Source organism: Cimex lectularius, unplaced genomic scaffold, assembly GCF_000648675.2.
Source record: "Cimex lectularius strain Harlan isolate CLEC.00 unplaced genomic scaffold, Clec_2.1 scaffold125, whole genome shotgun sequence".
NCBI lineage: Eukaryota > Metazoa > Arthropoda > Insecta > Hemiptera > Cimicidae > Cimex > Cimex lectularius.
Window position 1 is genome coordinate 1,049,807 of NW_019392662.1, and position 14,828 is coordinate 1,064,634.

Consider the following 14,828-nt stretch of genomic DNA (forward strand, 5'->3'; position numbering starts at 1 on the left):
ACAAGAAGTACAAAAGTAATTAATCAACCAGTAGTAATACTTAAACGTTGGAAAATATTCGTTAATAAAAGTCAGAATTAACGAAAAAATAAAATAAATAATCGTATGAAAAGTAAAAAACTTGCCGAAACTTCGTATTCGCATGTAATGAAAAGTGTAGCAAAATCTTCGAGTCGTTACGTTAAACCAATGACGTTATCAATCCTCCGGAAGGAGCAAATCTTTTAAGGTGAATGCTTACTTTTTTAAAGAATATGTACAAACAATAATAATACATAATAATAAATAGAACGTTTTTAACGGCCGCTTAGCCCAGAAAAATATAGACAAAGACAAATATATCTGGGTTTTTCTCTATTCTATTTAATAGATTGAATTATAAACCAGTAGCTTTTACTTTAAGAATTAAATAAACTGACTGGCTGATATTTAGAAAGTCACTAAAGGATTAAATTTAAATTTAAAAACGTTTTAAATTTAAAATAAATAAAAAATTAAAAACACCGATGGTGCATATGAATAATCCAATTTCTTGGAGTACTGAATCTCATTCAAAAAGTCAGCCCAAACTAGTTACAAAAATCGAAGGGATGGTTATTTTGCTTTGAAAGCTGTTACAATAGATTTTCTTTCAGCGTTACACAAAATTTAACTGTTTAAGCGTGTAAAGACACTGTTGAAATCTTTTACGTTGGAATTTACCTTTCTCCTTCATCTGTGGTCGGTTATACCACAAAACCGTTGCCCTGCTTTGTTCGCTCTAGGTAAAAATAATGTAGTACAACCGGATAAAATGAATTAACAAAGCATACAAGGATAGGAAAAAAAATTGTTCCTTGTCGCTATTTCGACGTAGTGCAAGTTTAATCACAGCATCCTTGAGTTTTAGAGCGGTCGTAGGAACTCACGCTCTAGTTGGCGAAACTTTTCTCTTTTGATGTTCTAAAAATAAAAAAACCTTCTTTCGATACTCAAAACTATTTTGTCAGTACCCAAGTCAAATTTCGGCAAAACTATTTAGAAGGACAAAAATTATTGGAAAAAATGTAGGTTAATGTCAAAAAATATTTTCGACTGCAGCCGTCCTTGATCACTCGGTGATCTTGACACAAATTGTTCAATTCAAAATTCTTTTGATTTGTTTTAAATTTTTGCTGTACTTGTTTAGATTGTGTAAATATTTGAATGGTAAACAATTTGCCTTGTTTGTTGCAAAATGTTGTAAAGTTATGATCCAATTCGGCCGCCAACGAGATGCAGAAGGAATTTTTTTTAACAAATATATTTCATTACAATCTCCACTGTAAAATAAAGTATTCGGTCAAAATGAAAAATTCCTGTTGTTCATTTCTAACTTGACAAAGATTAAACAACAAATATATCACCCTAGTCGATTTAACTGGAACCTTGAACATGTTCATTATCCATTGACCCTGACCCTTCCTTTAAAGTCAATTAAATCTATAATTATAATAAAAAATTTAAAATATTTAAATATTGATTGACGTTTTAATTGTGACCATTTATTATGGCATTATTATTTTTTGATCACTCGAGGTACTTATTGCAAAATATCAGTTTATATATATAAATAGGTTTTCGTTCATGTTTTTGATAAGTCCATGTAAGTCCATTCATGTATTTCTATTGATAAACAATATAAATTTAAAGTAAAAAAAGGAGGGAAAATTCAAAAGGTGGGGTTGAGATGGGAAGTTAGTGTCCGAGTGGATCGAGGTCACGATAGCTCAAGTGGTAAGAACAGCGGCGTATCTAGCCGAAGATCGTGGGTTCGAATCCCGCTCGTGCCATTGACTTTTTTATCTCAACTAAAAACCTTAATTAAGTGTAATAAATTTAAAGTTTGTTTCCGATCATCCTTGTTCACCCGTCTAGGTAAAATATATTTGGGGGTGGGCGACCAAGACCCGAGGCGTAAATGCCTGGGTTGGCTCGTACCCCATACCTAAAACCTGTCTAGGTAAAAGGTCTATCCTATAATCTTCACTTAAATCATCATAATCATAGATAAATTATAAAATTGCACATCCACCAGATTTGTTTTACATTATTACTACGAAGAAAATTAATACTTGAAGGTTTTAATTACGAAAATTTGACAAAAAAATAATCGTACCTCTTACTTGAAAGATATTGGCGCCTATGGACTCTGACAAGGTGATTCTGTGAACCCTGTACCTTCTTATGTTCTGGGTCCATCGGATATCGTTCCTTCGTCGAACGGTTTTTCCCAATAAAATCTTAATATAAGCTGTTGTGATTGATTTACTTCATTATCAATTGTAAACTGAAATGTCCCTTCCATCAATGAAACGAACAACCAGTTCTCCGTCCTGAATATCTTAAGAATAAATTTCACAGATAACGAGATCATTGCTACTTACTTCCAAAGGTCTTTCTGCAATAGGTTTTATTGAACCAAAAGACATATTATTATAAATATATTTTTTAACGATGTTTTCTTATATTCGACCTCAACAGTTCAACTTATGATTTTTCCTTCTTGAAGGTGGGATAATAGTTTTTAACCATAGTAATAGTGTTTAACCATTGTGTTAACTCACCTGAGGAAGGATTAAAATAAATCCGAAACGTTGTGTAAAAAAACTGGTTGTGGTTTTTTTGAGATGACCTATATCCCACCTTCAAGAAGGAAAAAAAAAGATATTTTTTAAATACATAATAATATAATGACATAGAAATATAAAAATAGTACCACGAAGGATTCAGCTAACATGGAGGATGAGGTTGCATATCTAACCCAAAATGAAATTTTTGTCTTGTCATTGCTGAAATGTGATGATTTGCATCGTCATGGAGGAATACAACTCCTTTTCGAGCATGCCTGTTTTATTTGTTTAGACGGCGGAGTATATATATAGTTATATTGGCTTTCTGAAAGCAAATCACTCACTGAAGTACAGTTTTAATTTTTTCCTGTACATTTGTACGCGCTCAATTTCTCTTCAGTTATAAGGAAATTAAAAATGCAGTAAAAATATACCTTGGATATTTCTGACCATTTAGATCTGCCTAGCCTTGCTGCTTTTGGTTTGACTTTTGGCTTTTCGCCTTCTTCAGTGGGTTTTGTTGTTTCGCCTCAGAAAAAGATAAAAGCAGCAAGTCGTCACCCGTCGAACTTCACGAGGAAATCTCACAATTGTATTCCTGCTTATTGTAGACTTAGGCTATAACTAGTCACAATTCCAATTAAACATCATATAATCGATCTTTTTGAGGTAATTGAATTTATTTGTATATTGATCCTTGACATCCCGCATGGCAATTTAGTTTAATGTTTCGTTGTCATGAAGGCAAATGGCATGTTATACCCGTAGATTTTCAAAAGGAAAGTAAAATTTGCAAACATGATCTAAGTCCTTGACCACAAAGGCCTCGTAGTTCATCAATCATCGAATCATCATTTTTCTTCTAATGGTTTTCGAGGTAGGACCAGCTCTTAAGTTCTCGGTTCGCTAAGTTGTTAGCCAATTAACTCGCCTAATAATAATTTTTTTGTGCTAAAAAATCAGGATTGTTGAAATCCTTATCGAAGAAATTCAAAATCTAGTACAACATGCATTGATGTTTTTCTAATCGTAAATCACGTTTTAAATACACAAAAATGTGATGGTAAGAACATTTAAGTAAAATAAAATTAGGAATTTAGTTTTATGAATGAATGCAATCCGTGTGAAGAAAAGAAATAAGAAAGGAAAAAGTATTTATGTAGCAAAACTAACTCTGTTCTATTTGTAAGACTCATAAAACAACATCGTTGCAGGGTGAAGTTGCAAAAATATGTTTTGAAATGACTTAGTTAGTCGACGTTTTAAATATTTTAGCGGTACTACAATTAACCAACCATACCCAATGTTCAATCCTAGAATTCTCATTCCCTCCGAAAATGTATTATTCAAGGCCTAAACAAGTTCTTCCTAATCGAAAACCCCCGGACACGATCTTATAACTCCCATAGTATTTCGAAAACTCCTTTAGATCCTTCAGAAGGCCATAGTTTTTTTTTTTTTTTATTGTCATTTGCAATTCAATCTTACGACCTCACACTTTTCCCTATTATAGAAATATTCCATAATCACTCTCACACTGAAACTTCACAATCCTCTGAACCACATATCCTCTTACAGAGACCTATCAGCCTGTTCCTAGCATTGTCCTAAGTTCTTTAAAGACACCTTTTAAAGCGCCTAATACCCATTCTAGATTTACATATCGTTCCTTCACACTAGTTAGTTTCTGTCCTAGGCATTCCACAATTGCTGAATGGTTCAGGGTTGTTGACTCTAATTCCTCTGCTTTAGAGAACAGTGAATACAGCTGGGAACTGTACGCAATGCGACGTGACCCAACGACGACACCCGACGCCTTGTTGTAAGTTGGTGAGGTGTGCACTTCTGTTCGATGCAAGCACACGCCAAGCGACAGACTATACAATGATATTCGCGAAATGGATAGGTCTGAGGAACAAAATGAGGAAGACATGGAAGAATTGGCATAGACGTTTTGGGCAACTATGTAGATAAATAGGGCCGAAATCAGACATGAAGTAAAGGACAAATTAACCTCTGCACAAAACATTATTTCGACCTATTTGGATATACGGAGCGGAACTGTGGGATACCATCAAGCCATTCAACGAATCCAAGCATTAAAAAAAGTCCTGAAGAATTCAACAAACTCCTCCTTGCTATGTCTTCAACCTCACCATCCCCAATAATAACCTTAACAATCCTTGGACCAAGAATTGGTCCGTTCCCGCTTCCTTAAGTTTAATCCTAACTCTATTGCTCAAGCCGTCTCCAATACTTCCCTACCAAGAACCTTTTTGACGCCTCAAACGACGATGGCCCCAAGACCTCTCGCCTTAACCTTATAACAAACTGAGTGCCAGCATTGGCTAGCTTCACATAACACGCGTCCTCCGGGTGATGTGTAATGTTAATGTTTTCCCCAGTTTTTTCAGCATTAAGAACAATTTGGAATATGTATAATACAAATTTAAACAAAAATATATATTATATCATTTTTAAAGTTAGCTATTATTAATTAGTACTTACACAATCCTGCCTAATCTTTTCTGCAAGATTGGTTCGCTTTAAAATTATACATACTTACTTATTTTTAAGGTGTACATAACTTAAAAATATATTGAGAACTCTCGGGTTGATCAACACCGATCATCCCGGTCCGTCGGTCCTCGCTGGTTTGATCAAATCAGATACGTGTCGGTATTTCGCCATCTTCAGTTAAAATTATAAAATCGAATCAAAAATTCATATTTGTTTTATTATTGGACAACTTTATTCTAACTTTGTTTAATTAAAAATTAATCAACTGGTATTACCGACTTTTTTGTCTCTCGTTTGCCTATTTTCTTATAACCTGCGGTCGTTGATTATCCTTTGATCATTTGAAACAACTATTTTATTTATTCAATTTTTTGTTTTAATCGATGAGGGCTTGAGAAATGTTTTGCTGAATTACGATGGGTCGATAGAGAGAGAGTTGATGGTAAATAATAAAGTGAAATTTCAGTCTTAATTCACGCCTGAAAAATAACTGCTTTCGATCTGAAAATTCTTCAGGATTGTGTATTTTATTAGGCGATTGTGACCAATTATGATGAGTATTTAAAAAAATAGAACTGTTTGATCGTTCTAGGTTTAACACACCTTGGGTCTCTAATCACTGGTCATTTCATCGACCTTGTTCCAGCCCAAGACTCTTTAGAAATCTAGGTAAAATTTCTTTGTTCTTGTATAAAAAGACCATTCACTTATGTACTACATTCGATTGTCTAATTTTGCTATTAAACAATTTGTCACACTTTATTGGGCTGTCCCACATAAAGTGTTTTGTTATTAGTTTAAAGAAGATTGAAGAGTTTCCTGTTTATTACAATCAAAATATTTACTACCTGCAATGACACTTGTTCATTATTTATGTAATAGCAATACCGGTTTTCTTTTGAAGTAGACATTTACAATTTAGTTTCAAATTAAACGTGATAAAGGAAACAGATTTTCAATTTTTTTAGTTCAAACTCGGTCATTCTATAATCTAAACTCATCGGAATATTAATCAGGTATTTTGTGGAGAGAATTCTAATGAAAAGATTATTAGTCTTTTTTATTTCTTTAAAAGATAGTTCTAATTCACACTTTGTTGTTTTAGCATTAAACGCCCATCATCAGATTGAAGTAGATTCATTTATAAAAGTTATATCATAGACCTTTTAAATATATACACATTATTTAATTATTGTAAATTTAATAATAAATTTTATGAAATGAAAGGGTTACCAATGGGGGGGGGTCTTCATTATCCCCACTTTGTGCCGAAATATTCTTGGATAATTTTGAATAAAATCTTTTAAAATCAAACAAATTAATTGAATCTGTCCTACAAACAAACGCTATGTAGACGGTATTTTATGTTTATGGTCGGGAACACTAGAGGAGCTAAAATAATTCCTCCAATAATTTAATTCTATACACCCTAGTATAAATTTTGTCATTGGAAAAAAATAAAGATGGTTGTTTAAACTTTTTAGACTTAAAATTGTCCATAATTAATAACCTAATTGAAATAGACTTACATAGAAAACTCACAACTATGGATTTTATGATACCAGCAGATTCCTCTCCTCTATGGCCACAAAAAGCTGCTGGATTCATTTGGCTCATAGACCGTACGTTGAAACTCGCATTAAAACATTCTAATTATGAAAAAGAATCACAAACTATTAAAACCTTAGCAAAAAAACAATGGATATCAAGAAATACTTATCGATATATTGCTAGTAAAAAGAACTAAAAAATTAACTTTAAAAGAAGGAACAATCGGACTGAGCCACTCCACCAAAAATGAATCGTTAGGTTTTCGTTGCTTGTATACGTTGGTGAACTATCCGAAAAAGTAGGTAAAATTCTTAAACGAGAAGTTAGTTGTAGAGTAGTTTTTAGTGGTTCATGTTCACATAGAAAATCTTTTCAAAACCTAAAGACAAGGTTGAAAACTTGTAAAAAAGCGAGTTTTACCAGCTTATTTTAATGATTGTGATATTAAAAAACAGGACAAAGCGGCAGAAAAATAAAGAACGCTTACATATATCGTACAAATTTTTTGAATTTAAAGACCATCTAAATGAAACAAAACAAAATTTCATTTTAAATTTTAATACAACAGTGTTATACAGTTTCAACAAATAGAGGGAACTAGATTGGTTTGAAGAAATAAAAAAAATGGAAAATGGAAAAATATAGAGAAAATGCATAAATAATATAATAGATTTACCTCCTATTTTAAACATGTATATTTGACATACAAATTAATGAGTAATTTAAAATTATTCTCTTTCAGTTTTTATTAGGATAATATTTAGTTGTGTTGTAATTCATGTTTTCGAACGTTTAAAATTGAACGGCATCAAAAACCAGCTTCTCATTGGAACATCGCGATGGCGGTGGTTTTTCATTTCATGTTCAGAGACGTGTTTGTAACTCTTTCAAGCTGATGATGAACTTCAAGCTGCTTGAAAATAACATACTGCGAGTAGAACTATCTTTTAAATAAATTAAACAACATACTCACCGCACCTTTGTGAGATTTCCACTTGGGGTCTTCGGGGTGACTGATGGACTTTTAGGCTGGTCGTTTCCGATCATTTTTGTCTACCTTCTGTCTTTGCCGGTTAGATGCGTTTCGGATTCTCGCCAACTTTGGTGGTTTGACAAGGTTGCATAGTGAGACAAGAAAACAAAACCCGCTTGTTAAGGAATTTGTGGAAAGCTTCTATCAAGCCGTCAGTCCTATTACTAGTCAGTCAACTAGTCCAAATTACTTAAAAAAAAAAAGAAAAAAAAGAAAGTCTTTGGAGCTTATAATAGCATGCGAAGAAGAATAGACCATGTATAACAATGAACGCTGATCAGGTCAGTGAGAAGATGCCGGTCAGCCAAGAAGTTGATAAAATTCACCAAAATTTTCATAACAGCCACCCGTAAACGATGATGTAAAGGGAGTCATGCAAACAAACAAAATTTTAATAATTTTTCTGGAAAACCTCAATCTAGGCGTCTGACGCAAATTATCGCTTAGCGGATTTCTTGTTTGCTAATTTAATATTTGGATTCTCCTCTAAACCCAAAAACGGCGAGAAATATCTTTCGTGTTGGCTCTTTTGAAAATCAGGTCTTGCGCCTGAGTGTCCTGTTATGTAAGGGCATCTCTGCCAATACCAGGATTCATTGATGTCCTTCGTTCTTTTCTTTGTTTGTTGTATTTTGTTTGTTGTTGTAATTTGTTCTACTTGAGCACATTCTACATCATCGTTTACTTCAAAGATGAATACTTCATTCTGAATATCTGCACGCATCAATTGAAATTTTTAGTAGTTTTATCGTAATTCTTAGTTTTGTAAAATCAAAACGCGTAACCAGATAAGTAATTAATAAGTAAATGCTGTTTATTGTTGCAGCTACTTATTATTGAACATTTGGAGTTTTATTTTATACTGCGAAAGTAGAAGAGTCACGCAATCTCATTATTGGGTGGTAAATCGATACATACAGAGCGTATCCGTTACAGATTCCCCATTCAAAGGAGAACGGTACGAAGTCCGTGGTAAATCACTCACAATGCTTCTGTCCCAAAAGTGAAGATCCTTGGGGACAGGGAGAGAGAAGACCAAGGACCTCCCAATGGGACGACACTGTACAAAGCGGTAAGCGTTTAGTACGCCCAATGTCTTTAATTCCAAGCTTTTTTCCCCTTTTATATTCTTTTCGCGGACGTCTTGGCAGTTCATCGGTTCACTAAGAAACTAAAGTCGTTAAAAGTGTTGTTCTTCTATAATCTTTAGTCCAGGAAAACAATTTGTTAGTTATCATTTTTATTATGTAACATGGATTTTCTTTTAAATAGTATTTTTTAATTAATTAATTTTTTTACTTTTCCATGTGTTTTTAATACATTTTTTTATTTATTTTACATTACATTTTTTGCACATTACGGGAATTTACACCCATCAACATCTTTTTTTATTTTTTTTTTCGTTTTACATATTAAGGTTTTAAAAAGATTTATGACCATTTTGCATCGACAAGCCGCATGGCCAATTGAAAGGATTGTTTCCCCCATGAGGGTGGAATACTGTAGCCAGCTCAAGACAGAGGGACCCCTTAAGAAAGCTAGGTGATGACTGTGGACGATCTAAACCTTCTTCCATCTTGGTCATGTGACTTATCAATGCAAAGTGGTCGTATATCTTTTTAAAAACTGTATATGTAAAACGAGAGAAAAAAAAAGGTGATTGGTGTAAATGCCCGTAATATCAAAAAAATTTAATGTAAAAATAAAACAAAAAATTTATTTTAAAAAATATGAAGAATTTAAAAAAATCGTTTGCTTTAACACAAATTATTTTTATTACACTTCATTTTTAAGTTAGGTGGATAGGTGAATAAAATAGACCAAAATGATCGAAAATGACCAAAATACGATCTCAATTGTAAGAAATAATAATAACTCATTAGTCTATTTTATATTTTTTAAATTAATTGTATTGTGTAATTTAATGTTTAAAATGTCTAAAATTAAAAACTAAAATAAAAAATTTAATTTTTTATTGAGCACTAAGGTTTTTAAAATTTTATTATTTCTAAAAGTTGAAATCATTATAATGTTTACATAATTAATTTTATAAACACAAGAAACTATCATGACCTAAAACAATATAACTTTTAATAATCATTTCAAAAATTAAAAAAATTATGTAAAAGTAATGTTGTTTGTAAAAAAATAATATATATTTTTTCCAATCAAATCAAATTGTAATTTGGTCATCACGGATCATTTTGGTCTGCCTACCATGGTTGGTTTGGTCTATCAGTTGCGATTAACCATATTCAGTGTTGGGTCTGCTAGGCTCATCAACCCATAGATCACATGGGGAAAACCCACACATCAAATTGTTAATCAAATACGATCAGAACACAGCATACATGTCTCAATAAGTCTTCAGGTTATGAATACTTCGTGCCCTCCTTATAATTCAAGCTATAAAGTAAACATACTGCTATAAAAAATATTTTACACAGCCTTGCAGTTTAAAAATTACTGTATATGTATAATAAGAGTAAGGGGGTGTTGGTGGCATTTGCATGGAACACGGTAAAGGTCCTGGGTTCAAATACAGGTCCACTGGATATATTTATAAATGCCTTTTTTTCTTCAAAATCACTGGAATCTTGGGACTTAACAATTATGACCAATGCTGTGACACCCCCCCCCAAAAAAAAAAAAAAAAAAAAAAACAACCTCATTCACTACTGTTTGATATTGAATATTACAAGAATTTGGATCATTAAATTTTTTGTTTTGCGGGTAAATAACTTCCTATATCAAATTATGAAGTATTATGCCACAATTTTTATTCATATGATAAAAAATTAATTATTTCAATTCCAATAAAAAATGAGGAATGTGATTTATCCATCTGATAAGTTTTACAATAGAACAGTGTTTTATCTTTAATCGTGTTTACATTAATTTGTACACAATTCTTATTATTTACCATTTGTTTGTTAGTCACAAAGCTATCTTTAGAACTTTAACTTTTACAGAATTCTCTACAATCTATTTAGTATTGGATAATTTGCGAATTAGTGCAATTCTTTACTACTTGACAGTTAAACCATAGGGTGTAAAATGTAAACTGTGATATTTAACAAAAAAATTTTTAAAAAAAAGTAAACATATTTAACGAAAAATAAAAATGTAAATTTATTTTTAGTTGGTATAATACAAAACTACATTCATTATAATTCAAACTTTGTGAGAAAAACTTGTGAATTTTCAGTTAAAAAATTCAGAAAAGCAGAAGTTCATGTAACTATTTAAATACTTTTTGAAAGAAAACGTTTTAAAAAATGCATTGATTTCAGGAATAAATTTTGCATTGACCTCTTCAGTGATGTCAACACTTTTGTAATGCATATCTTTTGAAAGCAACATTAATCCTGTGAAATGATTCAGTTTGAATACTTCCCATTCCGTTTTGCATTGACGAGGTTTATGTGCGTTTTTGATTTTATAAGAAATATCCATGCTGTTTTTGGCAGCTGTCAAATTTGCTGGACCATTGTATGAATTGTACCTGCAATTTAAAAAATACTAAAATACAATTAAACTTTTATGTTTAAAAAATTAAATATTGTAGTTTTGAATAATTATTAGTGAATATACTTTTTTTTGGAGGGGGGGTATTTACTCACTTCAGTTTCTTTACAATAACTTTAAAATGTGTCAATGTAAACCGCCCGGATAATCTCATTTCACCTTCATTCAAGATATCCATGAATACATCGGAATCTCTTTTCAATGACCACATCAATCCCAACTTCACAACTGACAAAGACGTGTTCGCTGCTGTTAGATTGGGCACTCTGAGGAACACCAAATTTGAATTTTTTTCTTTAGCGGCTGTACCAAATAAGCTGATGATTAAGTCTATTTGTTCATTCCACAATTCTCTTCTTATTGGAGATGTGCAGTCTACACTGAGAGCAACTATTAGCACTAAGCCTACTCGAAACATGATGGGTGACTGCTCTGTGGATTCTTAATCACAGCTATTATACCAAGATTAATGTCTTATCGCTCAAATTAGACACTTAGCCTACAAACATGTTTGTTTCAAATATTAATTAATCTGCTGTTTTTAATTAAAATTATTAATTATTAATAACTTTTATCATGTTACAAAAAGACATTGTCAGTTTTATATGTTTTTATAATTTGTGATTTTATCAACAAAAAAATTTTTTTTCATGTTTTTTTAAACTAATTTTTTAAATTTATTTTTACATTAAATTTTTCTTACATTTGGGGAATTTACACCAATCAGTACCTAATTTTTTAATTTCAATTGTTCATTATATATAATTTGAAAGAAAGACCATTTTGCATCAACAAGCCACATCGCTACACAATTTATATAAAAAAACCTACAGATTTTATTTACAGATTAGTAAATAAAAATGACCATATGTAAAGTTGAAAAGTCAATATACCAACCGTTTTTTTTTTTAATATGTTAATTTGTATGTTTACTGTTTGACTACTGCTCACAGATAATTTAGGTCTAAACTCTATGCCCTAGTTAACCACCTTAGGCCTGCTCTTCCCACTCGATGAACAAATCAACTTTTACCTTTTTATATTGAAATGCTTTTGTAAAATGTTAAATTCTGATTTCTCTAAGTACGAGGCTATGGAGTGCTCTACATTTTCAACTCTTCCTTTTAAATTACACAATGAAAGTTTTATCTCTTTGCCAATTATATATTAATTTTGATAAAGTCCACAACATTTAATTATATAACTTACTGATTAAGCTCCTAGATTGCACTTATTTATTTATTCAACCGTTCATGTTGAATAAAATTGGAAAAAAATTGAAACAAAATACATTTCCCTCTAAGAAATGCCTAGATAACACAATACCTAAATCGTTGCTGCCATTGACACCCCTATTCTTAGCGTTTATGTTGGGGGTCTAGAAACGATAAAAAAATGTATAGTAAATTCTTGCTGACTAATGAAATTGTTAGAACATTTTATCTTTCAATTATTTTGTTAAACCAGATATAAGATAGTTGTGTGAGGAGGAAAGGTTTATGATGCCATCTGCTTATATGTCAAAAAAAGGAGTAAAACCAAATCCATTTTTTTTTTTTAAGAGATAGTTACTCAAATCCAATAGAAGTCAATAGTCAAAGTTAGGGAGTAAAATGCAAGCTTTTATTCTATAGTATTAGTGTTTTTGTGTCTGTGATTAGAATTAAATTTTTTGATATTAAAAAAATTCTCATAAATTAATGAAATTGTTAGAACATTTTTCCTTCACTTATGTTGTTAAATAAGATGTAAGATCGTTGTGCAAGGTGAAATAGTGATAGATGCCATCTTAGAATTTATTGATTTGTTCAATAAAAAGAATTTTAAAAAACTCATTTTCTTCCAGAAATTTTCATTTTGGTACTTTAAATTCGCACAATGTAAAACACCAATAAACTAATATCTAGTAGAAGTCAATAGAATCAAAATTTTGGAGTAGGTCACAAGTTTTCATTCCGCAGACTAAGCGTTTCTGTCTGACTAGAAATGAATTTTTTTTTATAATAAACAAATTATTACAGACTAATGAAATGTTACAACGGTTTTGCCTTTCTCATATTTTAATAAATAAGATGTAAGATTGTTGTATAAGGAGGAAATGTAAACACTGCCATCTTGAATTCTACTGATGTGCCCAATAAATAAAAAATAATAATAAAAAGCAAACATGTTCTTTTAAATGATTAGATTACTAATTGAACTTTGGATTTCAAAGTTTTAAATTATTAGACAACAAACAAAATCTAATAGAAGCCAATAGTGTAGAGTCAAAAGTTTGGAGTAAGTCACAAGTTTTCATTTTGCGGATTAAGTCTTTCTGTGTCTGTTACTTGAAATGATTTTTTTAAATAGATATATTAAACAAATTCTTACAGACTAATGAAATGTTAGAATATTGATGCCTTTCTCTTATTTTATTAAATAAGATGTAAGATTGTTGTATAATGAGGACAAGGCTGCCATCTTTAATTCTACCGATGTGTCCAATAAAAAAATAATAAAAACCAAACACTTTTATTTAAAGATTAAATTACTAATTGAATTTGGGATTTCAAAGCTTTAAATTAGCAGACAACAAACAAAATCTAATGGCGCCAATAGTAAAGTCAAAAGTTTGGAGTAGGTTTTCATTCTGCAGTCTAAGCATTTCTATGTCTATGACTAGAAATGATTTTTTTTTTGTATTAACCAAATTCTTACAGACTAATAAAATGTTAGAAAATGTTTGCAAATGAAATATTTTTTTAAGATTGTTGTGTAAGGACGAGGAGGAATGGTATTGCAGTTAGTCAGTGTTGCTGATAGAAAGCGTTGTTGCAGAACGGAGACATCGAGAGCAACTATCCGGTAGGCGGTGGCGGCGGCTTGGCCGGTTGCAAAGGCCGAGGGCGCAGCCCCTCTCTCGCCTTCCTCGTCCGTCTCGTTGCGGCCTTCCTCCGAGTGGCAGTGGTCGTCCTCATCGTCGCCGGAGCAGTCGCTCTCACCTGGTACTTCATGGGCTTCCTCTTCGTCGTCCAGCTCTCCCTCGTCGCCTTGGTCGCCTACCTGGCAGCCGGAGGCGGCTACAAATGGCTCTACGTCGCCGCCAAGACGGCCCCCAGGGATATTACGTGAGTACACAAACTACTGTCAAATAACGGTTATACACAAAAACAACGCGTAACACAAATCAAAACATGGGATTGACAGGAGAACGACCGGAGTGGCTCCTGGACACCGGACAGGCCCAGTCGTTTTGTCGACTTAGCACTTTTATATTAATTATCAGCTTCTTCCTTTTATATTTTCTTTTCTTCCATCGACAAGCGGAAATCCCTTTATTAGACAGATTGCTGAATGAATTATTCATCGACATCGCGCCACATGACAGCCTTGTTTTCATCAACTATGACCATTTCAAACATTAAGCACAACTTATCAATCAATATTTCATTGATAAAAGATTTTTAAAAAGAAAAAAGTCTCGTTTTTGAGCAAGAGAAGTCGAATAACGGTTCACTCAAAAGAGAAATCCTCAATAAAAACTTAATAACTTATTTTTAAACAGTTAACCATAATGACATATCTAACCTCATTAAGAACATAACAGTTTCTACCCTCGACTA

General features: G+C 32.1%; 2 protein-coding genes across 4 annotated transcripts in view; one reads left to right on the plus strand and one right to left on the minus strand.

The window, feature by feature from the left end:
- LOC106668717 (long-chain fatty acid transport protein 4-like) overlaps positions 1–14,828 on the plus strand; it is a 55,520-nt gene that overhangs the window by 19,841 nt on the left and 20,851 nt on the right. For all 3 annotated transcript variants that reach the window (XM_014397692.2, XM_014397695.1, XM_014397694.2), the window contains one exon: positions 14,044–14,333. In XM_014397692.2, coding sequence (XP_014253178.1) covers positions 14,044–14,333 — 290 coding nt within the window. The remainder of the gene's footprint in view (positions 1–14,043; positions 14,334–14,828) is intronic.
- LOC106668722 lies at positions 10,366–11,716 on the minus strand. Its single transcript, XM_014397701.2, has 2 exons — positions 11,319–11,716; positions 10,366–11,200 (listed from the first exon to the last, which is right to left on the minus strand). Exons 1-2 carry the CDS (start codon positions 11,639–11,641, stop codon positions 10,900–10,902), a joined length of 624 nt encoding a protein of 207 aa, XP_014253187.1. The 5' UTR covers positions 11,642–11,716; the 3' UTR covers positions 10,366–10,899.

Bases quoted from the DNA above. Each gene is read 5' to 3' on its own strand.
- LOC106668722 (XM_014397701.2), bottom strand. From the start codon at position 11,641: ATGTTTCGAGTAGGCTTAGTGCTAATAGTTGCTCTCAGTGTAGACTGC. The intron at 11,201-11,318 runs GTGAGTAAATAC...TTTAAATTGCAG, and splicing joins GTTATTGTAAAGAAACTGAA to GTACAATTCATACAATGGTC.